This window comes from Leuresthes tenuis, unplaced genomic scaffold, assembly GCF_036924035.1.
Source record: "Leuresthes tenuis unplaced genomic scaffold, fLeuTen1.0.hap1 SCAF_4, whole genome shotgun sequence".
Classification (NCBI taxonomy): domain Eukaryota; kingdom Metazoa; phylum Chordata; class Actinopteri; order Atheriniformes; family Atherinopsidae; genus Leuresthes; species Leuresthes tenuis.
In genome coordinates this window covers 17,456,433-17,483,953 of record NW_027325358.1, presented here as the reverse complement: position 1 = coordinate 17,483,953, position 27,521 = coordinate 17,456,433, and the positions used below count along the sequence as shown (strand labels likewise).

General features: G+C 41.5%; 2 protein-coding genes across 5 annotated transcripts in view; one reads left to right on the top strand and one right to left on the bottom strand.

The window, feature by feature from the left end:
• lrba (LPS-responsive vesicle trafficking, beach and anchor containing) overlaps positions 1-19,931 on the bottom strand; it is a 172,709-nt gene extending 152,778 nt beyond the window's left edge. For all 4 annotated transcript variants that reach the window (XM_072384884.1, XM_072384886.1, XM_072384887.1 and 1 more), the window contains exons 1-2: positions 18,939-19,931; positions 987-1,218 (exon numbers count right to left, since the gene is read on the bottom strand). In XM_072384884.1, the coding sequence (XP_072240985.1) occupies positions 987-1,218; positions 18,939-19,124 (418 nt within the window). In that variant the 5' untranslated portion in view covers positions 19,125-19,931. The remainder of the gene's footprint in view (positions 1-986; positions 1,219-18,938) is intronic.
• A 3,780-nt stretch (positions 19,932-23,711) lies between these two features.
• On the top strand, positions 23,712-27,153 carry rps3a (ribosomal protein S3A). Its single transcript, XM_072384882.1, has 6 exons — positions 23,712-23,818; positions 24,486-24,589; positions 24,902-25,089; positions 26,303-26,511; positions 26,601-26,710; positions 26,981-27,153. Exons 1-6 carry the CDS (start codon positions 23,757-23,759, stop codon positions 27,106-27,108), a joined length of 801 nt encoding a protein of 266 aa, XP_072240983.1. The 5' UTR covers positions 23,712-23,756; the 3' UTR covers positions 27,109-27,153.
• The last annotated feature ends 368 nt before the right edge of the window (positions 27,154-27,521 follow it).

The following is a 27,521-nucleotide window of genomic DNA, read 5'->3' as shown; positions in this document are numbered from 1 at the left end:
TTATCTAGCAAACCATTTTCCACATAAAAACGTTCAGCAAGGGGTCTGGCTTTAAAAAAAAAAACTGGTAATCTCAAAGCTGTTCGGCTCACCTCTAATTTTAAACTTCCTAGGATCTGCTGGGCTATATCAGTCCCGCTAGAACAGCAGAAAAGCTCAAGGCCAGCGCTGTGCTAGTGGGAAAAAGTTCACTGAGCTGAGGATAAATTCATCCCAACTCGCAGATGTGCAACATACTACCAAGAGACTTGGATCTGTAGACTGTGTGAGATAGCTCGCTCATGTAATGAATAAAAGTGCCTGAAACACTGGAAGATGCAACAATAGGGTCATTGTATCAATAGGAAAGTCCACAAATAATATGCCAACAACACAGGGGTTAGATTATGCACTTGCAGGAACACGTTGCACTGTATATAAGTTTAGACAACTGACAATTTAGAAGGGAACTATTGGCCAAAGCACTATTTAAACTCCCAGAGATATCTGAAGGGGGACGGGAGTTTGCTAATCCAGTCTCCAAAGGCGTATGGTTGGGTTCCCCAAAGGATTCAGTGACAGATGCTTCTTCTAAGTTATGATAAGTACCTGAACACTAAGAGTGACTGAATTCTTAGCATTAGTGAGACCCGTTTTGTGTGGGTGTTGGACCTCATTAAGGCTGAACCTTCTCTCAACTCTTGTTTGGGATTTTTATGGATAGGACTTTAAGGTACAGCGAGGGTGAAGAAGGTATCTGGCATTTGAATCTGGAAAAGGTCTCCTTCCCTCCCCTTATTTCTGACCATGAACTTTGGATAATTACAGAGCGAACAAGGTAAAGACAAAAATAACAAGCGGCTGAAATGCGTTTTCTCTGTGGGGTGGCTGAGCTCACGAAAGATAAAGGTTTGAGAGGAAGTCAAGAGTAGTCTTGCCCCTCCTCTACACTGAGCATTAGTCACCTGAAAAAGACATTTTCCTCGATAAAAGTCTCTTCCCAGTACCTGCGATCATGCTGTCGGTCGTGGCTATACGCTGGAGCACCTGCTGGATGAGCCCCACATCAGTGCATGCCTGAAGGTTACGGACGCTTTTCTTTAGGATGGCGGTGAAGATGCTCCAGATCTCAGCCTGACAGTTGGGCTCGCATTTGTCCAGCAGCTCCACCATGCACACGATGCTCTCCGGTTCCTGGATAATGAAGTTCATTTCCAGGTCAAACTGACCGCCGACCAGCTGGAAAACAAAACAAAAAAAAGAGACGTGAGGGTGAAGTTCACAAAACAATTTGTGATTTCGATCTTCATCTTATACACTTCATGTGAGTGTGCATGTGCTTTCCTAAAGAAAAGTGATTAGATGGTAGTGTATTGAAAAGACAGAGCTTCTGTATGTCTGGCTAACAGCAGACTAATGTTTACAGATATCACTGAAATACAAAAAGCACCAAATATAATGAGCCACTTCGTTGAAACCAAGCCAGACATCCAGGCAGACACCAAAAGTAAAAGAGAGATTTTAGAGGTCTTTTTGCTCCTGTGGGAGGCTGTGGAATACTAACAGCATCTGACACAGCCTGGCAGACGCAGCCCAGGGCTCAGAGAAATCTTCGGATAGGACATTCGTAGGAACACAAACTGTGATGCGAAACTTGTCCTGACATCTACACGCTGTTTTCCATTTAAATGTTCTTTTTAAACACTCAAACGTGTTAATGGAAACAAATGAAGAGGGTTTTCTTTTGGAGCCACAGAAACCAAGCTGTCATTTCAAAACAAAATTTAAAAATCTGCCATAAAAAAAAGTAAATGTCATGTTAGTCAGCCTCAGCCGAGAGCTCCAGCTGAAGCTTATTCAGGGGGCAGCGAGGTAGACTGCTAGTCCTATCGCACACGAGTAATGCGTGAGCCATAAATGTCATAATTTGTCTCTTGGTAATAGCCGAGATGACATTTTTATTATTGAACCCTGCCTAATAGAAAAAGGATAAGGAAAATAACAACGCGGTTGTTCATTCTTTTTTTAAAAGGCTGTCATGTTTAGAAGCAAGGACAAAAAAAAAAAAAAACGAACATGTGATGGTCACACTCACTGTGAAAACAGTATGATGTGGTGCAGGGAATGGAAACTGCCCTATTAAAATGAATGAGGTAAGACCAACTGTGTGTGTGTGTGGGGGGGGGGGGGGTAGAAAAGGAGACAAATAATGCTGCTGCAACATCTTTAAAGATGGAAGATCACTTAGCACACAGTTAACCCACTGTCCCTTTGACCTTCTCTCACAGAGCATGTAGTTACTCTTTTATGTCTACATTAAAACACTGATGCCATCCTTTACCCTCAGACAGAATTAAATACACAAGGGTCATCTCCCTCATCTTACTGCACAGCCTAGTGTGAAATTAAATGTGAAAACATTTTCATTTCGACACGCAGCGACATCGTACACGTCGTTCACAACCATTCCAAATGGCTCACAGAATATTAACGTTTTAATGAGCTGCAGCGGCTGATGCTTTGACCCATACACTGGATGGGATGCGGCAGCTCTGGAAGGCATTCTTCTGCAGTAGATTGGACTTACTTGTCTCCTTTGAGGGAAGGATCATTGCAAATCAGTACAAAGTAATCATCTTTTTTCCTAAAAATTAACCATTTCTATCCTGACGGAAGTGGTCCTTTCCAGGAAAAACAACGTTCCATTAATACAACATTCGATTACACTGAATGCTGGGAAGAATGACACATGCTGGACTTCACCATCACCAGATTTCATCCCCATCTTATAACAGCTGATGATCTGGGGCCTATGTGCTAAGCCACGATACTTCATACATCTGTGGTTACATCCCAGTTAAATCATATTTGTGTTCAAAATATCCACATAAGAAACGTCTGATAAAGCGACAAACCAGTGTTTAAGAACAGTCACTGCAAGTCGGGAAAAAATGGCATCCAGCCCGCTTCCCCTAACCAATCTGTCTCTTCCCACCACCCATAAATCACAAAAACATCTTCTTGTAACTTGATGGTAAAAGCTTCAAATTGCAGTCAGGGTTGTCATTACCAAACGCTGGGTGCCATTTTGCCACATTAACTGATTTATGAGCCTGACAGTGTGGACGAGTCATCCATCTATCAGATCCAGCTGACCGTGGGATGACACAGAGTGGGCTAATGTGAGGATGGCCCTCGTGTCATATTTGCCGTGACATCCACCTGGCTACCATCTCAATATAATAGGGCTGATTCTGGAACCAATTTATCACTCCCTGCAAACGAAAGTGAGGAAGGTGAGTTTAGGATGAACTGCATCGATTGCCTTTGTTGGAAGATCTCCTGATGAGAGGCACCATTTAGAGAGAACTAACCCCTCGGTCTCCCTGCCAGCACCATCAGCTTTGTTAGCTGTACATGAATATGGACAGAAATACTGCTTTGCACAAAGTCTGACATTATCAACAGCTGATGTACACCACGACTGATAAAGTCTGACATGCACTGTGTCTACAGGTTCATTTACAAGATATTTACAAATGTTCAAGTCACTTAAATCATTTTAAGAATTCAATAACTTGCATCACTCTTTTTCCAGGAACAGCTAAAAGCTTCCAACTCCAGCCTCGACTACAGCCAATGAGAGCTCTGTACCTATAGCTGCCATAAAGGCCCCGTCACCAGATCCCTGGCTGGGTAACCCTGCCTGGCTGTGCTCTCCAGAGGTCTCCCTGAATTAATCATGGCCGAGTAGCCAAACAGCCACTGGGCTGGAACACAAAGCACAAACAGGCTTCTCTGGTCTCCATGGAGAACAACACTGGAGGACGGCAGGACTAAATGGCACACCAGAATTTCAAAAGTCAACTTAATTCAGGGGCTGAATATGAAGCTATGAGGGGAAACAGTCGCTGCAATCTGCGTTCACATCCACTTTCTATAAAAAGGCATATTTTCTATTTGCACTTGAAAAGCTGAGTGATAACAGAAATTCTAAAAGTCTTTCTCCTCTGCTGGGGTGAAAAAGTTGGCAAGCATGAAAAAGAAGATCTCTGCTCATCGCAGTTTAGATAAAGCAGTTGTGCCACCACTATCTTTTTTAAATATCTATTAAAACCTTGCCCCAGAGGACCAAACAGAAGACAAACGAGAAAAAGAGTCGAAGAAAAGTACAGATTTATGTACACAAACCACAGCTATTTCACGTCTACGCTGAACAAAGCTCTCCCCCCTTTTGAGTCATCACCCAGTGCCATGTGATGGTGAAGACGAGCGAAAGCAACAAATGACGGCCACTTTGAGCCGAGAAAAACCGCCCAGTTTAAAGTAATAAGCAGAAACAGCGACGCTGCCGAGCCATGGCTGCAGGGCAACCAGTCCCTTTGCTGCACGAGAGTCCGTGTGGAACATTAGGCCTTCGTTTGAATTGAACCATTTGAATATCAAGTGATTTGCATGTAAGAGACAACAGCACAACACACAATGAAAGAATGTCCATGAAAAGCGTGCACTCGTGTTGAACATGTCTGCAGCTTTTTGGATGGCTCCAATCAGGCTCCAATCAGTTTGCTGGAAACAGCAGGAAAACACCACATCTATTATTTGAAATTATGCGAGTTTTGGCACACAAGACATTAAGAGCAAGCCCTGACAATAATCTTAATGATGTGATGTTTAGTAGTGGAAAATAAAATAAAAGAATAAAAGAAATCGGTGCAGAGAAACAGCTCCAAACAGCTCCTTCACAAGAGGACCTTAAATGTCAGCTTATATAACACCCTTTTTGATTACAGTTTTCAATCTATTTTAATGTAAATCAAGACAGCAAAATACTTAACGAATAGGCTGTAAGAGTGAAACACAACACTGGCCTACTTTTTGAACGGCTCTCTGAAGAGGATCCATTTTAACAAGTCATCTTCTCAAACAAAATGCGGTTTGGTCCATTCTTCCATGAGAGCATTAGACGCACCGCCACCAAACCCACACACTGAAATCCTCCATCATAGTAAACGAAAAACATGAATCGTGATGTGACAACACGTTACGATCCAGCTCTCCTGACTGCTGACCGACACTCGGACTCTCAAAAGACGGAGGTAACACGTCGAGGTGGCCTTGGCAGACACTCGGATCGTGAAACGAGCCTCTTGAAAGGGGTTTTGACTCGTCTAAAAATATTCTAAATAAAGGTTTGTCAACATTCTGAGGACACGGATAATGTGAAACGGTCACATCGCAGGACATGTGATGTGAAGGACTTATTATTCTGATTTATTTCTGCTGAGAGACTAAACAGGAACTCAAAACTGACCAGTTATCAAATATATTGCAACACTATGGGGATAATAATTATTGAATAAATAAAAAATAAACAGAATTTAATGCATTTAAATTTAATGCAGATTGGTCTCGAAGAAATTGGTCTGAAAAAAATTATTCAAATCAGATTCAAGGATCTTGGATACTCGGATTGTATTTTTATAACTTGTGACAAGCAGCTGATAAATATTCTGAAAGGCGCTGAAATTAGTCAAACCATAAGTCTTTAGCTCTATTGTACATGTACTTGAAGAAAATTAAGCAACGAAAGAGCATGTAACCTATCCAAATATATCTCATCATGTGGAAATTCTTATCACAGAGACTTGCTTACACTCAGATTCCTTGGATGCTGCGGCACATCCAGTGCCACGAGAGTCACTGCCTTGTAATGTGGCTTTTCAGTATTTTAATCAAAAACTCAGTCAAAAATCATACCCATGTTTCCAAAGAAAAGAAAACAGGAGGAGGGGCAGCGACAACTTCATACACGGGAAAACAATCACAAATCCAAGTCATCGATTCAATTTCATCTTTTTGTGTGAAGGCTAAAACTGAAATGAAAGAATTAAATATTCTTCCGTTTGTGTTCGTTACAAATCCGAATGACTTTGAACTCAGCAGTGTGACTGTGACATTAAGAGCCCCCCCCCTTCCCAACACTCGGAGACGAGCGCAATGAGGGACAAAGCAAAGAAGAAAGAGCAGAGAGATATTTTTATGGCTGAATGTCTAAGAATATCTTCAGAAAGGCAACCTGCCAAGCCTTTGTTTATAACAACTGCCGACATCAAATGGAACTCATTTCTTTTAATATCGCAGTATCTTCACGTACCAAATTAAACAACTTACATAATATGAATGTGTGTTATCCATTCAATTATATTCTCTCATGCCATCACACAATATATTTCACATCATTTTCACTGTCTGATGGAATAACGCTGAGCTAAAGACAGGAAAGAGGAAAGCAGCTACTTAATAAAGGCTTTATAATGAAGAACCCATCCATCTGCGTTGCTCCATCCCGTTTCATTTGTTCAGATGTGCCCGAGTAACAAATGCCGAAATTCCTGCTTTAACTCTCTCTATTATTCATGCAGTCATTCAAACTGCAACTGAAAGGACATAAACTCCACAGCGTTCTTGTTATAATGATCTGCTCTGGCCAATAGCTTAAACAAGCCAAAGAAATACGCAGTTCTGGTCTGAGGCTTACATACGGTCATCAATATACCTCAACAAGACACTTTTGGAAGGTATCGGAAAGCCTGTGGCAGAGCTCTGTTTGGTTACTTGACACTCTTGTTGGGAGAAATAAACTGAACTGGTCGGTTTTCTGGCACAGACCTAACTTCTCAGCAGTAAACGTTTTTTTCTCAGGACGGATCTCAGCACTGAGACCTTTGTTGACAATGGCAGACCTCTGCCTTGGTGGTTTCAGGAATCTTCATGACCATCTCAACCAATTTCCTTTAAGCTCAGAGATGCGAGGTGGTTTTGTTTCTACATTCTGGCAAAGTCGCTACACATCATAACTAATGACGCTTACGTGTAATTATTTCCAACACGAATGGATCTTGGAAACGGTTCTAAAAGGAAATCCTGACTTCTGCAAACCAACAAACGCACTGGACGGTTGGTCCACCTTATGGGCTTTAACTTAAAAGCAGTTTTTACCATCTTTGGCGGGTTCTACAGATGCATACAGATGCTGACCTCACACACAATCGCAGCTCCGATTGTTTCTTTTTATTTAAAGTCACGTCACTCGCACTGTATGTAACACTACAAAAAACAGCAGAAATTACACCCAAGTTCCTGGTTTAACAAGCATAAACTCTACTTAATGAGTCCGACCTAACAAAAACTTTTGTGAGAAATTATCACAGAAAGTTGGAAATCAAAACAGACATTTTGGAACTTTTCAGTCTGATGTTTAAAATGAATGCCCAAACTTTTAACCACGACTTAAGCATGTGATTAACCTTGAGTATAATCACTTGGACAAAGACTTCTCGAGTATATAAATATATATATATATATATATACGCTCATCACACTGGACCATGTGCAGTAGAACTCATTCCTTCAATAGAAGCACTATCTGGCTGTCTAGTTTGAGTTGAAGGGTGGCTGTTATTGTAAACAAAAGGAAAAGGCTTGTCCGGAAATGGCTCTCATTAGACATCAGAGTCGAGGCCTCAAGGCAGTCGTGTAGTCCTCTTGAACAACATTGACCAACCAAACTCATTTGACCCAGGAAAGATATGTTAAAAAGTAGAACGACACTAATCTGATCGACTGATTGCATGTCATTCTCCTCAAGGAAAACCCCTGTTATCTCTGGCAATTCTTCAGCACCACTAAAACCAAGGCTGGATATACCGTTTTCTGTTGCTGTGAAGTGCCCGGCAGTAATCCCAACTGGAAAGAGCCGATTTGATCAGGAGGTAAACAAAGAATTTCACTGTGTAGCACAGCAACGCCTAAGATGTTAGTTTGCATAGTGGCAGAGAAACGTGTTAAAAATAGCAGCTGGATCAGGGAGGTGAAGAAGGGAAGAGATAAACATTAGCCAATAGAGAGGAATTTCAGCCTGACTTGGTCCATGAAGGAGTGAAATAAGAATTTAACCGTGAAGGATCCTCCTGTTATGAATCACTTATGCAAAACGTAGCCAGTGACGTTTTCTTTGAAAAGAAATAGTAGTTTTACTCATTTTAAAATAAATTTTAAAAAAAATGTACAAAATGGATGCTATGCCTAGCTTTGTAACAGGCAAATCACTTCTGGAGTAAAAGCTAAACACTGTAATCCTGGTGCTGTATTGTTTCCTGTTGCAGGCATTAGCATCCTCTGCAGCTGTAATGACTTCATCCTGCATGCTTTTAGTCATACCTGACGTATAGCATGTAGCCCTTTAGTCAGACTACATGCACTGGATAACCTGAAGCATGATTGATCTTTATATTCCTGTCCCATAATCATTTCCTGGAGTGACTAAGATTCCAGTTCTCCACTCCATGGCACAGGATCAGCGCCTCAGCTGATGGAAAAAGTCTGCACACTTTGATGTAAGGGTATATAATGACACAAAGAGGTCATGAATGCTGATGGCTCAGGACAGAAGTAACCCAACACCATTTTCTGTCTTATTGCCCACCCCCCTCCTCTCTCTTTACATGAAATGTCAACATATGCAGCTTAATAACAAAAGGTAAAAAAAGGAAGATGTATAAAATGATACTGATAATTAGGTAATCTATGGAAAACCATGCAAAAACCATGAGCTTTCAGTTTAAAATCTGCCGAAAGTTACAGAGTTAACGGCTGGGTTTGAAAAAAAAAAAAAAGGGAAATCCTGACTGGGGAACCAGGAAATGGTCCACACTCTGCAGCATATCCTTACGAAGCAATTCCTTCCACCCTAACAGGCTTCCTGTAGCTCGTACTCAGCTGTGTCACCGTATCTTCCCTTTGACAATTCTGGTCAACAAATGCAGTTCTTCGGGGCAACTGCAATGAGCACCGACTGCAGCCGAACCCGTTTACCTCCAAGCACATCATTTTAGTTACTTAAGTTTAATGTGGTCATTCATCCCAATGTAGAATTCATTTCATTTTTTTCCCCCCCAAACATGGATACATGGCTGTCTAGTTCATGTCATACTAAACTGACATGGATTGTATATGCATTTTATGCTGAGTAAGCATAAAACCGCGATATGCAGGATTCGCATCTCCCATAAAACCTACCAGAAAAAGAAGGCTGCGGGCTGGAATTGTAACCTAAATTTGTTTTTTTCTTCTGTAATTTTTTTTTTTCCTTTTTAAAAGAGCAGCACCAGAATCACAGACATGTCTATCGATGGATGGATGGATGGAGACAGTTGCCTCCGGGACACCAAACGGTTGAGCTTTGACGTTTTGGGGCGTAATTCGATGAAACGTCTGCGATGCAGCACGCCAGATTGATAACACCAGCGACGTATCAGCATGTAGACGTGAGCTTTTATTGTGATTTGGGAGCAGGTGCTGCCTGCTTGATGGCTCGGTGTATGCTTGATGGAATCTTACAACATAGCGTGTACAGTTTACTCATGCATCAGTCAATGCTGGGATGTTAAAGAGAAAACATGTCCCCTTTAAAACAACTCAAAGGTTAAATGTTAAATATCCAAGTATAGATATAGAGTATCAGCCCCTCTGGTTTGTTGCTGTCAGTAAATAACACTGTTCCATCAGCACTGTCTAAGATGGATATGCCTCTTGGCAGGAAAAAAAGTGACATTACCATTTAATTACCATATTTGTTTGCATCAAAGAGAGTCAGTTTATGCCTCCTCCTCCTGCCTCACTCCTCTGCGATTCGGAAAACGCTCTGCCTCCATCATCGTCAAGGATGGATCAGAGGAGAGGAGGCTCCTGAAGGAGGAGCGAGTGAGGCAACGCAGGCGGCTTTCAATGCAGATTTTCATGAAGAAATGCCCCTTCGTGGTGAAGTCTACTGATTGGTCGGTAAAATGAAAAGTCAAGACAGTTTATCCATCTAAACTGTGACCCCGTAGATTTTAAAACTATAAAGTAGCAAATTAAATGAATCATGTTTGCTTATATAATGAAAAACATTGTTATGTGTAAAATATGAATCACAAATTGATCTTAAAGGCATTCTTTGCACTGAAGGTCAAAGAATAACTTCCAGTGTTTCTCCACTCCTTCAAATATAGGCTTATATGGAAAAAGAACATAAAATAGATTTATATAAATTATGCAGGGGGACTGAGGACATCCTCCATCCTTGCTTCTCTGGTTGTGAGATGTGAGGGAGAGAAGGACGGGGACGTATTATGTAAATTAGATACGTTAAGAAAGTGTTCGGCTTTAGGTTTATATTGTTATTCCTGCATACATGTCTGAAATATACCAAAACGTTTTGATGGAAAATTGCAGCTCACAGGTGGGTCAAACGCGTCTGTCAGAGGGCCAGATTTACCAAACAGACATCTTTCTGTCAACACATAATGCAAGTCATCAATCAAAAGGCCCCATTCCACTTCTGTCGTGCCGATTCATACGAGTTTGCTCAGCAACATACAGCCTATGCTAGTTTGATCTCACACAATCAAGCTGAAATAACCACGTCCTTAAAGGCTGAAGGAAAGCAGATGATCCCTTAAGAGGGGCAGAATTATGGAAACTATGATGTGGACTGTGCTGCCGAAAAAAGCAAAACAATACAACGTACTCTTACTGACAATATTCCCCAGCTGTGCTGTTTTCACACTAAACGTGGCTGAATATCTTTACTGCCATCCGACTCTGGCTGAGTATCAGGAGTCGTTAAGTTTCTCTTCTGTGCCAGTGTTACATGTCTGGAATCATAGCTGTGAAACACCCCTTTGGACTGACCTCTACATGCACAAGTGTTATAGGCAGAGTCCAGTTGCCGCCTCACCTGTTCTAACTGCAACATATCAGCCAGTGTTTCCCTCTTCACGCCCTGTTTGGTTCAGTCTGTCTTACTTTAAGTTGCACTTTACATGTGGACCTTCTTCCTTTGCCCAGCTGTCGGAGGGGCTGTAACAATGCAAAAAGCAAGACTCTCGCTGATTCTCCCTTACTTCTTTGTGGTGGGTGTCCTTCCCCAAACAGGACTGACAAACTCCTGACAGCATATGACCCAGCTGTATCAACTCACAACAATGACGTGTTTGTAATATAACAGATCTCTGCACTGGTAGAAGAACCGCAAACACTGGAATTAGACCAAACTGGATCAGAGGGATTTGAAAGCCATAACAACTCGCCATTAGATCAACTGTTAAATGCCCATTTCAAAAGAAACCGCTTCGCATGACGAATAAAAAATAACAAAAATTGAGTAAGTTGCATCTTTACTTTTCCATCTAAATCAACACTTTTATTTAACTGCTTAAAAAGAAAAAAAAAAACATCAAACCTGCTGAAATAAATCCGATTTAATGGTTGCCTTGTTTACCCTTGAGAAATCATCCCCCACTGAGACAAAGCCCCAGCAACCGTTTACAGTTACAGGTCCTGGTTCCTTTTACAAATATCCAACGTTTTATCTTATTCTTTAAAACACTGTTTTTACAGCAGTTGTAGAGTGTGATGCATTAGACACCGGGAATCTAAAAATAAGTCTAAATAAAAGTGCGTTACACATAGACTCAGTGTAGTTAATTGATCCTACTGAAATTCAAGGCCACGTTCAAAGGTGAATTTAAGTGAGCCAGTTCAAAAGCTGTGTTTGGCTGGGAATAGATAGTCAAAATATTCATTGGTCTGCAGTTTTCCAGGTGTAGTTACCACTAAGGAATCAATGACCTACTGTCCAACCAAAGCCCACTTAAACATAACCAATCATTTCTGCACTGGCCACAAACAAAAAGCATTTTGCACCACAAATATCTGCATATTCATGTGCAGATATCCATTTTTTTTACACCAAAAAAAGGATGTCTATAGGAAAATCAGCTGGTTTTTTTTGTATTTTGTTTGTACAGAAACATTCAGCACAAAATGCTGAAGTCTGGTTCACCTATGGGCAAAACTATCTCTACACTCTACATTAGCTTTCTACTTCAACAGCTTAAAAATGTCAGCCATGCTGCTCGGTTCACGAAGCAAAGCTATGACCAGCAGCAGAATTTACAAGTGCACCTGAGAGGAACACAGCGCAGCCGACACGGACAGGTTCCCACTAAATTATAGCTGGGCAAATGTTGGCTCGCATTCAAATAATGTTGGCCACAAATGTAACTTTGAATCCACTTACTAGTTCATTTCAGAGCCTTTCAACAAGGCTCGTTCAGCACAGGCAAGGTCTTAATATGAAAAGCAAACATCTCACATGCTAGCTCTCGTGGGTGTATAACACAGGAAAAAGGTAGGACTGTCCATCCCATCCAGCTGTGTTCACTACAACAACAACAGTAACATTGCATTCATATTTGTGACCTCTGGTTAGCGTGTAGCATTAGCAAGGTATCATTCTCGTCGCCATTTCTGGTTCGTGGTGTCGTCTAATAACAGAAAAGGAGACAAATAAATCAATAAAGTCAGCTTAACTTAGAATTTAGTTCTATTAAAGTACGGTATATGCGAACAGAACAAAAGAGAAGACACTGCCATGTGCGGTAAACAAAAACCCTTGGATTCCCACTGCACACGTTTGGAACTCTGTGTGCAAGTCTACAGGAGGCAGGACACACAGATGCTCCCCCGCACACACCCCTCCTCGCGATTCCAACTGTGAGAGAGTATCTCCGGGCCATGACGCTTTCCTGTGAAGTGCATGTGAGAACACAAACTGTGTAAAAAAAAAAAAAAAAAAAAAGTACCAAGTTGTCCACACATTCTCCAAAAACATCTGCAGCGTTCCTGTTATTTGTGTCGATGGCAATTCCAGCTCTGGCCCACATTCAAAATAAAAAGATTAATACAAACAACAGAGAGTGCTCCTGCAGCGGACTCTTGGGCACAGTTTAATTATTACCTTTGGTCCTTGAGCGCCTCCACCAACAGTTTCTCTACACGCTTTCTGCCACTGGAACCAGTTTCATTCGGACAAACTGCCTCTGTGAGCACAGATGGAGGCCAAGTCGGAAAACTTCACTATTGCCCTTTTTCTCTAAAAGCAGGCAGGAACTGATTAAGAAAATACACACGTAAAAGAACATAATTTTGCAAAGCTAAAAAAAAAAGGAACGACGAGCCTCCGATTTCACACCAAAAAAAAAAAAAAAAAAAAGTTGCTATTTTTTCCCCCGCCTCTTGAGAACAATTCGTATGTTAGTAAACAAACGCATGTTAATTCATCCATTGTGTTTCCTCCGCACTAAAACCTTACGTGGGAATTACAGGAGTAAGACATCTGGCAGATAATTTATTCCATCCCATATTTACCAATTACTATGCAACAAACCAATTAGTTCACAAATTACTTCACAAAATTCAACCAAATTAATGATTTATGCTGTGCTCGCCGAGTTGAAACGTGCATAAACAATAAAGTGAACTGATTATTCTGAGCTGCTGTTTTCACGATTTCTTTGACAGCCAAACTGCAGAATAGCTGGAACGCAACAACTGCATTCTCCTTTTTGCTGTTAGACGGAGAAAAAGACATTTGAGCCGTTTAGGCGCTAAATTGCCCTATATAGAAACAAACACACACCTGTACTGTGACATGAGCCCAATACAACGCAGTGCTAAACATATCTGGTCACGCCAGATAAATTAAGGGAAAGAAAAACAACATCCCAGAGATATTTCACATCTTCAGCTTGTTACAGGCATTTTACCCCCCCCCCCTTCATTTCCTTTTACAGCCTGTTTTACAGCATCTCTTTCAAACATCATTAAATCCTGAGGCTATCTGACTATCTGTCAACACAACGCGGCAATCAGATCTGATCATCTCGAGGTGCTCCACAATATGCTCTACTTAAGAGGTAAGCAGAAAACGGGCATCCCAGCTGCGGCCGCTTGGATCCAGTTAAACCTACAGCTCATGCTGGCAAAGTAAACCTGTGCGTTCGCCCTGCAGATGCTCACCGAGTTGACCTCACTTATATAACTGTCAAAAAGACATTCGGACCAAAAATTATGTCACGGCCACAAAAATGTCCCTTACAGAAACACCAAGCGTCACGTCTGGGGTTTAAAAGCAAACTAAATCATGCATTTAAGGTGATAAACAGACTTGGCCGTGGCTTATTTAGACAACGTGCTCCGAGCTGCTTTCAGCTCTGTGCAGAGGAAGGGAAAAGGTGTGACCGTGGAATCGGGCTGATGCGACAGATAACAGCGAGAAGCAGATAGGATTTCATTCATGTGTCAGATTAGAAGGCTCGCCGCTGCTGCCAGAGCGGGCAAAAGCATGTCTGGAGATGAACAAGGATGACCCTCAGTCCTCTGCCACTTCTGTCGGATTTTGTGCGACTGGGACTTTGTGTACGTGCTGCTGGCCTCTCTAAATCAAGCAAGGATGTAAAAGGAAGCATCTGTCATTTTACCGTTCACGGATGGGATTTTCCATGTATCCAACAACTACTTGCGCGATGCAGACATCATTTTCAAGAATATTCTTCGAAAATGGCAAATATAAACAATGCCTTGGGTTTCTGTCGCTGCACCCACACTCAGCTTGTAGTTAGTGAGTGCAAAAAAGGCCTGTATCTGCTGATAGCAAAGATAAAGCCACCAATTCAATTTCACAATTCTAATACCTCACCATTAGAAATTCTAAGCACCAACGTTTTCCATGATTGCTCCTGCAGTGATAGGAGGGAAAAAAAGTAGGAGACCATTTAAAGAGCATGCAGTTTAGATCCATTACTTTCATTTATGACAGCTTCCTCAGCAGCAGGACAAAAGATGGTGAAGAGGACAACGGTGCACAGTCAAATAGATGCTGCACATCCTCAGATGCACAAACATGACGCTTTAAAACAGCACAGAACAAACTGAAACAAAACCGCCTTCTTTTTCTTCGGCTGTCCCCTCTACAAACAAAACTACGGTAAGCAGGTACGGTAACCAACATGAAAGAAGAACCTGGAACAGAGGTGAACTTTCAAGCCACGGAATCAATTAACTGCATTTCAGCCCGTAGTTTAAATCGAATTCATCAAATCGACATCAGAGCACATAAAGACATCCCTTCTAGAATTAGATATTCAACTTTAGGAATCGTGTGAGGGGTCGTTTATTTTTAAGATTTTTCTTTTTTTTCCCAGCCAAAAATGTAAACTTTCCCAGGAATTATTCATATGTTCTATAAAGTATTCATAATCCACTTGTGTGGTGAGGTGTTAAGGCCTGGATTTCTTTTCAACTGAAAAATTAACATTAACATATGCTACATCCAACATCTAACCACAAAGACCTCGATGTGTGCTTGCTTCTTTGATATCAACCCATGTTTACTATTCTGTTCCAGAACCCTGCAGACGGCATAATGAGTGTGTAAAGATGTCTCTGCAGCCAGTGTTGGCACAAGCAGACACTCTTAGTATTGTCTGCCAATTAATCACTGGTTAAAATCTGCCTCCGGACCAACATCAGTAAATTAAAACAGCACCTCCAAAAAATGCGTCACAGACAACCCGAGTGAGAATCGACACCCTGAGCTGCAGCTACCTTGCAGCTTTTCGACATATTGTTTCAGTTAAGCAGATCATAAGGGAAAACAATGCCGCTTCCTGTAGAGCTGTGGGCAGCCACCTACAGCACAGGAGCTCCCGCAAACCGACTGTGTGCCGTCTGCCCGTGAAAAGAAGCAAGTCGACTGGTGGTTCCTGAGGAAAGTCAAACATTTACCCACTTGCAAGAAATACTTGTTTTTTTCAGTTTTTTTCCCCCCCTCAAGACCAGTCATGGGGCTCTAAAGTCAGCGACCATTGGACTTAACTTTTCACAGGAAGACAGAAATCATTCTCAAGCGGTTTCTCTGGCTTAGTAGATGTTAAATATTATTCAGGAGTGACTAATCTGTGACGTCGTGAACACGAGGGGCTGTCGGTTCAGTTTTTGCTTTATTTTATTTCTTATCTGAACCAGTGGGATGTGTGACTTTCGTCTTTCCTGAGCCACACCTTTATCAGGAAAATAATAAAGTAGGACACTCTTATCCTCAGAAGAATTGGCAGGAACCCTTTTTACATTATTATGAGTCGTTAGATTCAACGTAAAGATTCATTGCTTAGTTTTGCTTGCAAGGGTAAACAGATTAGGCAAGTTATTTCACAACCAAAAAAGGTTTTACTGATAATACCAAAAGAATTAGTGCTCACAGGTGTTTCTAATTACTCTGCCTTTACTGAAGTCAGAGGTGGGTGGAGCTGTGCTGTTGGCACACCTTTACAGACGTAAAAAAATAATAATTGAAATCGTCTCGAGGGTCATATCATTTGTCTAATTCCAGCTTCCTCGTCTTCTTTTCCTCCATCCTCCTGCCTGTGACCTGAAAAATTATTCCCAACCAAATATTCTGAAGGACATCTCAACTTCTAAAGTGTACCTGGAGGAGAGAGGAGGCCGGTCAGAGCGAATATAAGTGGAGATAGGCCTGTGCATCATTTGCAGAGGGGTGTGACATGTTGGAATTTAATCATTTGTAATAAATACATTGTCGAGAACAAATTCAATGCTCGTCTGACACAAATAACACAGAGGTGAGCTGCCACATAACAGTGGTTTAATGATGCATCTGTGTCACTGGGTGTGTGCTGATTGGGAGACGGTACAAGGAAGATAAACGACCAAAAGTGTGAATGATCAAAGGGCCGAAACTAGTTTCTTTAAAACTACAAATTGTGAGCTAAGACTGAAATCCAATCAGCAAAGAAGTCGCGATTTCTACAAAAGCAAACTAGCAATTAAGGTTGTTTTATATATATATATATATATATATATATAAAACCCGGCCCTTTGATCATTCACACTTTTGGTCGTTTATCTTCCTTGTTATTTCTGTATATAACAGGTTACTTGCTTGAAACAGAAGGCCTGAAATTAAACTCCTAATCCTTTAATCTCACATTTACCTGATAGTGATAGCCTTGATAGTGATAGTACCTTGAATCCAGATAGACTCGACCTAGTATACAAGCTGAGAAAGAACAGGGTAAGAGCCACAGAGTGGAGTGAGACTCATTCTTCCTCCCTCTTCAGCAAATTCCTGACTCCAGGCAAAAACCAGATCCTGGTGTTTGTAACCTCAGCCCACGTGTCACAAGTCATCACAACCACCGCTGGGCTGACTTGTGACAGAGAGATAACCCTCCTGCAGAAACCACGGTGCGTTTATCCATATATGGCGCAGAACACAGACAGCAAGAAGGCTCCAAAAGAGATACTACCAAAGGGAAGACTCTGACGTCTGTGGCAAATGAGGTTATCAGCTAATGGAAGGGTGAGCCGAGGTTGTCGAGGGAATGAGAGAAAGTGTGTAATGTGGCAATGATAATTAAATGCACAGCATCATCTCTCAAAGCCCTGAAATGACGGCGATCACTCTAAAAATCAAGTCCTTGGAACGCTTGCTAAGCTGCAATCAGATAAGTCTGTCAAATTGCATTGTACGTCTGTGTAACGGTTTCTGCAGACTGTAATTGTCCGACAATGACATTTATACTTGAAAGAAACCACAGTACATCTTATTGGCACTCCTCTCTTCAATCCACGCAGCTGCAGGCAATATTTCCCTGCGATACGGTCGTCACATTCTCTGCTTCACAGGTTTGCGATCCCAACCGAGCGCATGTCACTCTGTCCCTAATTAATGGCAGCAACAGGACAGAGGATGTAGACAACATTTAACACCGCTGGAAAAACAAATATGCTCTCAAACTTGACATCATCTCTGGCCTCGTAACTCATTTTAGCAACAGCCTGCAATAAAGTTCAATCAGTTCACACAAGTGGAAGCAAAAAGTCAAGCAGCCTATGCTTAAAACCAAGTGAAACAGTTCCATCAACTGTGAGGAGCGACCGTTTGTCTGTGTCTTATAGACTAATAAACCTAATATTGTGTGACATGGGCAATAGACAGCTGGACAATGCCAAAAAAAATGTTTTAAAATTGAAGAGAAGAGAAGATAATGGACCATAAATGCCCTTTTTAGTCATTGTAAAGACGTGAAATCACAGTTTATGATGGTTATGTACGTTTGTAGCTACAGCCAAGTTTAGACTACTTTTAAAATGTATTAAAAGATGTCTTGAGGGTTGGATGATGGAACAGTATTATGGTGTATTTAACAAAGTGTCTCTACAAGCCCACAATTAATTTGCCTCCATGGTGTGGGTTAGAATTCACTCAGTGACCAGAGACATGGAGGATGAACTTCCCTCTCTAATCTCTAAAGAACTCCATTGTTTTGCCACCGTGACGAAGCAGTCCTGCAGGTTCCACCTTCGCCTCTCCTCCCACCTAACCTGCGGAAACTCTAGTTGAGCACGCTCTCTCTTGAGCGCTGCATTTCCTTGTTGCTGGTAGTTTCATTCATTCTCACGCAGGCACTGTGAAGTCAGCTCATACCTCGGGCAAGCAAGGGCTATCACTCCTGCAGGCAAAGCTGGATAAGTACTTTAGGGTGGCCAATAGGTACCAGACAGATAAGGCACCCGCTCTGACTGACCTGGATATGTCACAGAAAGAACTGTGGCTTTTATGCCATCATGATTCTGGGATTGCTCATCCTGTCAGATTCAAACTGGTTTATTTTCTTCCATCTAACTCTGATCAGTACAAGTGGTCTGTGCTGGGACACAGAGACATCATATAAACTCAAACTATAAAAATATGCTAGTTTGAATAAGGAAATTAGTTTCCACACACAAAAAAAAATAAATAAATAAACGAGAAGGATGCAAGCTAACAAGGACAGCATGGCTACTAAATGGAACTAGAAAGAGGTCATTTGGCTAGGACTCCCTTATAGTAGATAAAGACGCATCTATCTTTAAGTGCTGCTGGGTCATCACTGCCTTTTTATGCTTGCGTTTGTGTCTAGAAGGCTTCTCTAAACGTTTAGATGTCACTGTACCACAGCGTGACAGTGCTATCTACGGCCTGTCCTGAGCTCCCATAATCAGCTTACCAGGTTGAACACAGTCTCCACGATGTCTCGGTTGGAAACTTCCCCAACTTCCAGCAGGCCGGCAAGCACTGCGAATTTCATCCTTATCCCTCTGATAGGCACTCCGGGGTTGAGCGCCATGGCGCCGGATCGCCCGTCGTTTCCATCACCTGGCTGCGCAGCGTCCGCCGTGTCCGCGCTAGCCATTGCTAAAGGAAGGACGGGACAGGTGGCGTTCACAGGTAAGGCACCTGTTCACCTCCGACGATGAGAGTGCAGCCGATGTCGGAGGAGAAAGGGGGTTCTATCTCCCCTTCAGCTGAGTCGCGGACTCTCTACAGGCACATAAGCAAAGCGTTTCCCTCCCCATTCAAAAACTGTTTAGCGAACGAGCCTCGAGAGTGGGCAACAAAAGCCCGGAGAATTTGTTGGCGGTAGACCCTGCGAGGCTGGAAATGTCACCGCTTCTCCCCACAGTGAACTACTCCGCTGCCCTGGTCCGTAACTTGATACCAGGTGGACGGATTAATTGCCGTTAAAAAGCTGCGAAGAAACTGTGCAGTCGGCAAGAAGGAGGGAAGGCAGGTGAAGCAGAGTTCCCGTTTTACCTGTTTTCTCCCCTGCTCGGACAAACGAGGATACAGTCACTTTAATATCCCCGCACAGCAGTGGAAGTTGCTATTATCACAGAGTCCACACACTTGACAGGTAGCGCGCTGGGCAAGACCAAAAACTCACAAACCGGAGGGGGAATCAGTCCGTCGGCAGCTCGAGTGGAAACAGACAAAGGACGGAGGTCCGTACGGTGCTCCCTGCGAAACTCCGTGGACTTGGTTAAATGACAAGGCTGACCCAGCTGCGCTGGATTTGCTTCCTGCTCTACCCCGGTAGCTTCAGCTCGTCACCGCCATGACAGTGTAGCCCTTGAGTGAATGACGCATGCGCAGTAGAAAGCACGGTCTATTCAGCTCGGTGGCAGGTGTGACACTCAGGTGGCTTTCACGGACGACACACTGGGATTCTGTGAAAATGAACTGACACTCGATATAAATTCAGTTACTGCTACTATTACTGATCACAGGAGAAAAACATGAGCTGCTTCCTTCAAGTATCCTTCACGTACATTCAACAAAACACTAAATGCCAGCTTCATTTCACAGCCCACCTCAACATACCACACATGATGCGGGCAAAAGAGCACAGGCAGTACACCGAAAACAACCATTATGACCTTAACAATATGTATGATCTACAAAAAGCTTACATTTACAACAGCGCAGTTGAATTATACAAGATTGCATTGGCGTTCCCGATAAAGTGCGTGGTGGGTGTGGACTAATATCTTTAATCTATATTGCACACAGTTTAGATTGCGAGTCTGTTTTGAAATCAAGCAGCTCCATTAAACCCGGCTCCAGGTTTTCCGTGATATAAAGAAACGTTGTTTTATTCTAGAAAATGCTGCCTTGAGCACAGTTTAAAGGTCAAATAATACTGGTGGAGACGTTCTTCAGTTACACATTACAAAAACACAGAGAAGCAGACCTGCCAATAAGCCTGGATAGTATGTATGTAAAGAATTTGGTGCACAGTAACGTGCATTAGTGCTCTACGTGAGTAAAATTCCAGATAAATTAACTCCAGAGAGCACATTTACTATTACTTTGTCACAATTCTCAAAGGGAGATACTGCAGCTTTACTCCTGTGCATCAACCTAACGGTGTTAGTTTTAAGAATAAGGTGAGCTCATTTAATCTATTGCATCATTCAAAATCACACAACTGTACATAGAATATAAAAGTGTCACATACTTGAGGGACGACAGAGATATATAACATCTAGATATAAACCACATTCAAGTGAATACTATAAAAACACAACATAAACAGTAACTATAATACAAGATGCCCTTTAAACAAATAAGTATTGAATTGTGTTTAACCAAATCATTCGATGGAAGCTGGATCAGAATGACATTTTAGTATTGTTTATTCAAGGATCAGTTACAATAGAAGCCATTTCATCATAACACTTATTGCAGTAGTAAAGACACAGATACCGAACATGTTCTGACACTACAAGCCACACCAACAAAATGCATTCTGTGAACCTCTGTGGGGAGCGGTGAAGTCTTACTGTGTGACGTAAATACAGTCGGAAGATATTAGTTTAGTTTGGAAGATGTTCACAAACCAAACATGAAAATCAAACATTCGAAGGCATCAACATGTCAAAACACCAAGCACAAAAACAGGTTAAGTGTCTTACAGAATGGAAGCAAACAGAGCAAGTGTTTTTGTAACTTTGTTTCTTCTGTGGCTCAGCACATAGACAGATGTCCACATCCTTAGGCACCGGAAACCAAACATTAATGCGAAGTGACAGCTCCGCTTTGCTTGCCTTTTCATATCACCTCCATCATCATAACGTATGACACGTGAGATGTTTTCAGAGCTGCAAAGATGTGAGCGTCCACTTTCGTCTATGCCTATAATTGCAAGAGGAAAATCCTAATCGAACTCATTCTGGACTGTGATAACAGATACTCTAAATCCGTCTTTGCCTGCTGCTCATCCTGGTGACTTCATACTTCCCCTGCAGTGTGGAAGAACTGTGAGTGTTACCACAGAGGCAGCTGGCGTCACTGTTCCCTCTGACCTCCCAATGAAGTGTAGCTGTGCCCTCGGGGATCCTGGGAGTCATGGAAGCCAGCAGCACCACCCATGAGGCGCAACTCCAATGTAATGTCCTGAAATCAACAGACTTGCTTACTGAACCTGAAGGTAGCTTTTCGAAAGAAAAACTTTTACTGAACTGAACTAAATATAAACTGCACCAAGTCGTCTCACTCACATTGCTAAATACATGCAAAGAGTATAAGATCGTGACATTAAGTGGTACCATAATAATCCCACTTTTCTGTCTAACTGCCAGCCTGTTGGGAACCTTTTGGAAATGACCTGATGAGAGCATCATTCCTACAAATAATGAGTCAAAAACAACTGAACCAATGAGTTTTTGTTGAGCGTTCAGATTGTCAAGTATAAGCTTGAAATATTAACTTAGAGCAGGAAAAAAAGTGCATTAATATTCAGTCTTTTATTAATTTCCCATGCCTGGGGCAGGAGGCAGGGTACATCCTGGACAAGTCAGGACTCCATCATAGGGCCAACACAGAGACATACAACAATGCACGCTCACATTCACGACCATCCATCAATTTAGAATTCTAACAAGCATGTTTTTCCTGACGCAGAGAGGAAGCTGAAGTGCCCAGAGGACCCACAAACACCTGGGGAGAACATGCAAACTCCACACAGGAAGAACCAAGCCGAGATTCAAACCAGGAACCTTCATAGTGCAAACCACCACAACACCGTGGGGCCTCAGTGCAGTAAGAAGTCAGAGGGAAATATACAAATACATTAAACTTATCATTAAAGTCAGAAATGGAACCTTACTGCATGTACAGACGGTGTAGTACGTAATATAGATTAAATAAGAACTTCACTGCAGATGTAAATGAGTTTAAGAACAATAAAATACTTCAGATATTGCAATATTGTTACAAAGTCTTGTGCCTTTGAATGTTATTTCTGAGGTTTTCACAGATGTTCACAGATGAAAATGGTTCAAGTTTAATTTGCACCAGCAGTTGTATAAAAAGACCGAGAACAATTTTGTGGACAGTTAGCATCTTTCTGTCTCCAATTTCGAAATAGCCTTGCATGCAATACTAAACAGGAGTTACATACAACAAATGAAACGTCACTTAACTCACTGGTATTTGTATTATTTCTATTATTTTGTCACTCGCCGTCATATCCGTGAAGGCATCTCAACTGCTCTACAAATCTCTGTATATTATCTGCAATGAACACTCAGTTAATTTAACAGCACACAGCATAAACTGGAACAGTATCACCCTCAGGAAGGCATCAATTATAGGACTGATTTATCAAACTGTATTTACTCTCAGAGAATAAACTGGCAACAAAGAGTATTTATCCCAACAGTGTGGGTGGAGACAGGCTACACACCTGCATGACTTGTTAACAGAAGAAGACTAGTTCTTCCTGTTCAGAGATCAGGAAAGTTCGCTTTTCGATAAATGAAGGAATTACACACAATGTGTGTAGTGCACATTATATATGTTTTGTAAGAAATTATGGTAAATTTCCTGTTCTTAAGGAGATTCTATCTATTGATTTTGAAACATAAGAATCTCAGAATAGACATTATAGAAATTATTTTCATATATATTCATACATTTTTCAAACCAATTTTGCTTACATTTCTCACTGTAGACATTTAGATTTAAATTTTCTTTTTTTGCTCTGTGGCATTCAAGCAAAGACTTGAAGTTATAAATATTATATAGGTAAATATACTTATCACCAATACTAAGATTTACTTTAAGTCAGTGCAGCAAAGTCTGTTGTGTGCAGTGGTAAATAAGTTTGTAAAGTCAATTTATTGATTTGACCAGATTTTGAATGCATGTGTTTTTGTTTTATCTGGTTTTCAAATTTGAATTTCAATCAATGGAAAAATTAACAAAACTGTGAGAAGATTCCATATCAGTTTGACAATGTATCTTGCATTGAGTATGGATTTCACAACTGTTTATTTCTTTGCAATTAAAGTGTAACAGCACTGACTCTAAACAAAACATTTTCTACATGGAGCTCATGTGATTTAGACTTTCACCAGCAGAGGGTGCCAAAGAAAAAACGTTAGAAGGACCCGCGAGATATGTAAAATCTCACGGCTTCCGTGGGTCTCTTTTAGTATCGCGAGATGCCCTGTTTCCTCCTCTTTCACTCCCTGTAGCCAACATGGCAGTCGGCAAGAATAAGAGGCTGACCAAAGGCGGCAAAAAAGGTGCCAAAAAGAAGATGTAAGTTGGAAATTCAGACACCTTCATGCGAAATAGGGCTTGTATTTTTCTTTGCTGTTCTTTCGAAACAATTGAGATGTGGGATGAAGCAGATATTAAGCAGATGGTGGAGGGTCGATGCTAGTCTCATCACCGCCGGCCTCTGTGTCGCTGGACCGAACTAATGGCATGCTGTACTACTCTGTATTTGTCGTTACGGCTTTCAATTTTGGATAAAACTCCTATAACTACCCTTGTACTGTTCATATAGGTGATTCACAGTACGTTACGAGAAAATACGGAGCATTGAGTTTGTATTTATGGTCATAAGTAACGATGTGTGCTAAAGGTTACAAAATGCTAGCACGACTATTTGAGCTTCTCAAGCTGTTCAGCACTTTAATTTTCACGTTGTATGGATGATAATATTGCATGACTGAAACGAGTAGCCTAAAGTAATTTCGAGCATAATGCGCGAATTTTTCTATATTTATTAATTGAAGTCAATTTTAAACATGGGTACTAACCATTTAGTGTTTTTTTATATATATATAGTAAGTGCTTAATGAGAGTTAAAATTTAGCTTTGCAAACTCACTTGCTTGACACTTGTCTCTACTTTCCTGACTTTTGGATGGTAATGTGTTGTGATTGTCACAAGTTTGTCCCCATGTGTAATTTTGTTGCAGTGTGGACCCTTTCTCCAAGAAAGACTGGTATGATGTTAAGGCACCAGCCATGTTTAACATCCGCAATCTTGGCAAGACCTTGGTCACCAGGACTCAGGGAACCAGTAAGTCTGCATGGCTCAACACCCATGTGCTTTCAAAAAGGGAAAAGTTTAATTGGGGAAACTATTGAATGTTCATGAATAAACAAGTTAAAGTAATCATGACTAAAGTGAATTTAAATAATGTTCTTGCTGCATTTCTATTAATTTGATTAGACTTGGTCATGCATTTTGAATCATTCGCAACTAACTTTTGGCCCCACATGATGCCTGCTGATTATTTCTTCCACCCCCTCATTTGTCATTATTAGAGTTCACTTTGGTTCCTGAGGTTTTGTTACGCTTTGATGACTTATAATCGCTTGTATCACCCAGGAATTGCCTCTGACGGTCTAAAGGGCCGCGTGTTCGAGGTGAGCCTTGCTGACCTGCAGAACGATGAGGTGGCTTTCCGCAAGTTCAAGCTCATCACTGAGGATGTTCAGGGCAAGAACTGCCTCACCAACTTCCACGGCATGGACCTGACCCGTGACAAGATGTGCTCCATGGTCAAGAAGTGGCAGGTAATGTCCATGTATTTTTGACACATTGGTTATAGTCGGCTTACAAAGAACCAACCTGTTGACCTGTTCAAAATTTTCACTAGTAAATCTTACATGTTAGAATTAAAGATGAGCATGCCTATACATATTTGACGGGGCTCGTCCTGAGGGGCTGTGGTTGTGCAGTTAGATGGAGATTGAACAGACGGTTGTTCAAATGTTGGACTGTCTTTGAATGTAAGATGAACGACAGTTTGGGTGTCAATTGAAAGTCCTCGGTCCATTGCTGACGAAGTAGCCAACAGTAGAAAATACTCATGAGGACACAGCTGCGGACAGCTGATTGGGCATTACAAAATAAGAGCATTTGTAACCAATGTAGGCGCCTTGTAGAAAACACTAAACCAAATGAGACATAAGCAGTCATATTGGCAGTTTTACTGTGTTGCAGTGGTTCCGTCTTAATCTGTGGCACAAAAACCCCTGAAAGTGTATGGTTCCATCACTCCTCAGTGTGTGATGGAAATGTACCTTGTATTTGCAGACTCGTGTTCTTGAGTATTTTGACTTTATATCCCAGTGTGACTTTTAGTATGATGCTTACCATCCAGATACTGTGGTATTCGGTAACAGCAAAGATCAACTGTGAAAGTCTTGCTTTTCTCCCTCCAAAGCTTGATTTGGTTAAATTTCTCTTTGGTTATGTCTGTCTTACTGCAGTAAAACTAAGACTTGTGGTTTGTGATTTAGCTTTTCTCTCATTCTGGAATATACCTACGCTATCATGCATGTATGTACGTTTTATGTGTTATTTGGTACCTTTTTATTTAATTTTTATCTATTTGCAAAGCATTTGGTTACTAATGCTTTTGAGTGTGTTGGAGGAATTTTTGTAATCAATACCGACCCTTTTATTAATTTTAATGTTTTGTTTTGAGTTGCTATCATTCACATCACATTTGTGTGAAAATCCTGTTTTGTTTTTTGCAGGAGATTAAATAAGTGTGCCTATGCAATACAAATTAAGCATATTGTTGGTGTACTCCTTATTAGTAAGGGTGAACTTGGTGCACTTAGTTTGTAAAACTGCCATTTTGCTTGAAAAGGTAAACGTGACCACAAGTGCAGGTGGTGTTGCTTTAGTTGTACTAATCTGCAAACAGTGAATGTCCCACATTGAAAGATGGCGAGTTTAAACTTATCTAATGAAAACTGGCTCCATTTTTCCACTCAGACCATGATCGAAGCCCATGTGGACGTGAAGACCACCGATGGATACCTTCTGCGTCTTTTCTGTGTGGGTTTCACCAAGAAACGCACCAACCAGATCAGAAAGACCTCGTACGCCCAGCACCAGCAGGTCCGTCAGATCCGCAAGAAGATGATGGAGATCATGACCCGTGAGGTTCAGACAAATGACCTGAAAGAAGTTGTCAACAAGCTGTAAGTTGTACGCTCACTCCTGGTTTTATTTCTTTTTCAGGGTAGTGATTTGCTACTTCTGCACATTAATCTTCTGTGTTGTATTCCAGGATCCCCGACAGTGTTGGCAAGGACATCGAGAAGGCTTGCCAGTCCATCTACCCTCTACATGACGTCTATGTCCGCAAGGTCAAGATGCTTAAGAAGCCCAAGTTTGAATGTAAGTCATACACAGCTGTTTCACCAGAAGAAAGGGTCACAGGTGATGACCTTAGTCCCGTATGATCACCTGATTACAACATGCTGAGATCAGATGATGTTCCCTTGTGTAAATGAATGTTATTTTCAAGGTGACACATGTTTACAGAAGTCACACTGCTTCCTTCATTCACTTGATTCAAGGCTTCTTCTGGTATAAATATATACATTGTGGCTCTTTGTCACTTTTGGTAAATATTGAAAGTAAAAAGCTTCCCGTCTTTTGTTACAGTGGGCAAACTGATGGAGCTCCATGGTGAGGGTGGTGCCGGCGGTGCTGCTAAGGCATCTGGGGACGACACTGGAGCCAAGGTGGAGAGGGCTGACGGCTATGAGCCCCCCATCCAGGAGACTGTCTAAAATCATCCCTACAGATACAATAAAAAAATGTAAATGACCACCAAACTGTATTTGTCTTACTTTGGCAGTAATGGAGCTGAGTTTTGTACCAGCACTGGGGGAAAAAGGCTTTTACAAACAACAGTTTATCAGGAACTTGAAGCTCATGTGATCAGTCTGACGGGACTTGAATTTCAAGTTTTGCTACCACTTATTTACTATGTTGAAATTCGTCTTGGTACAACCCAGTTCTAGATGCATACAACCCCTCATCTTGCAGAAAGTTGAAGGAAACTGATTTGTAGGACTTTTGGGAACATCGTAGTAAAACTAACTGGTTATTGGCTGGTATTTGAACTTTTAAAACTCTTCAAATGAGACATGGAGTGTCACACCTAAAATCCTGTTGTAGAGAAATGAACAGTAGGTGCAAT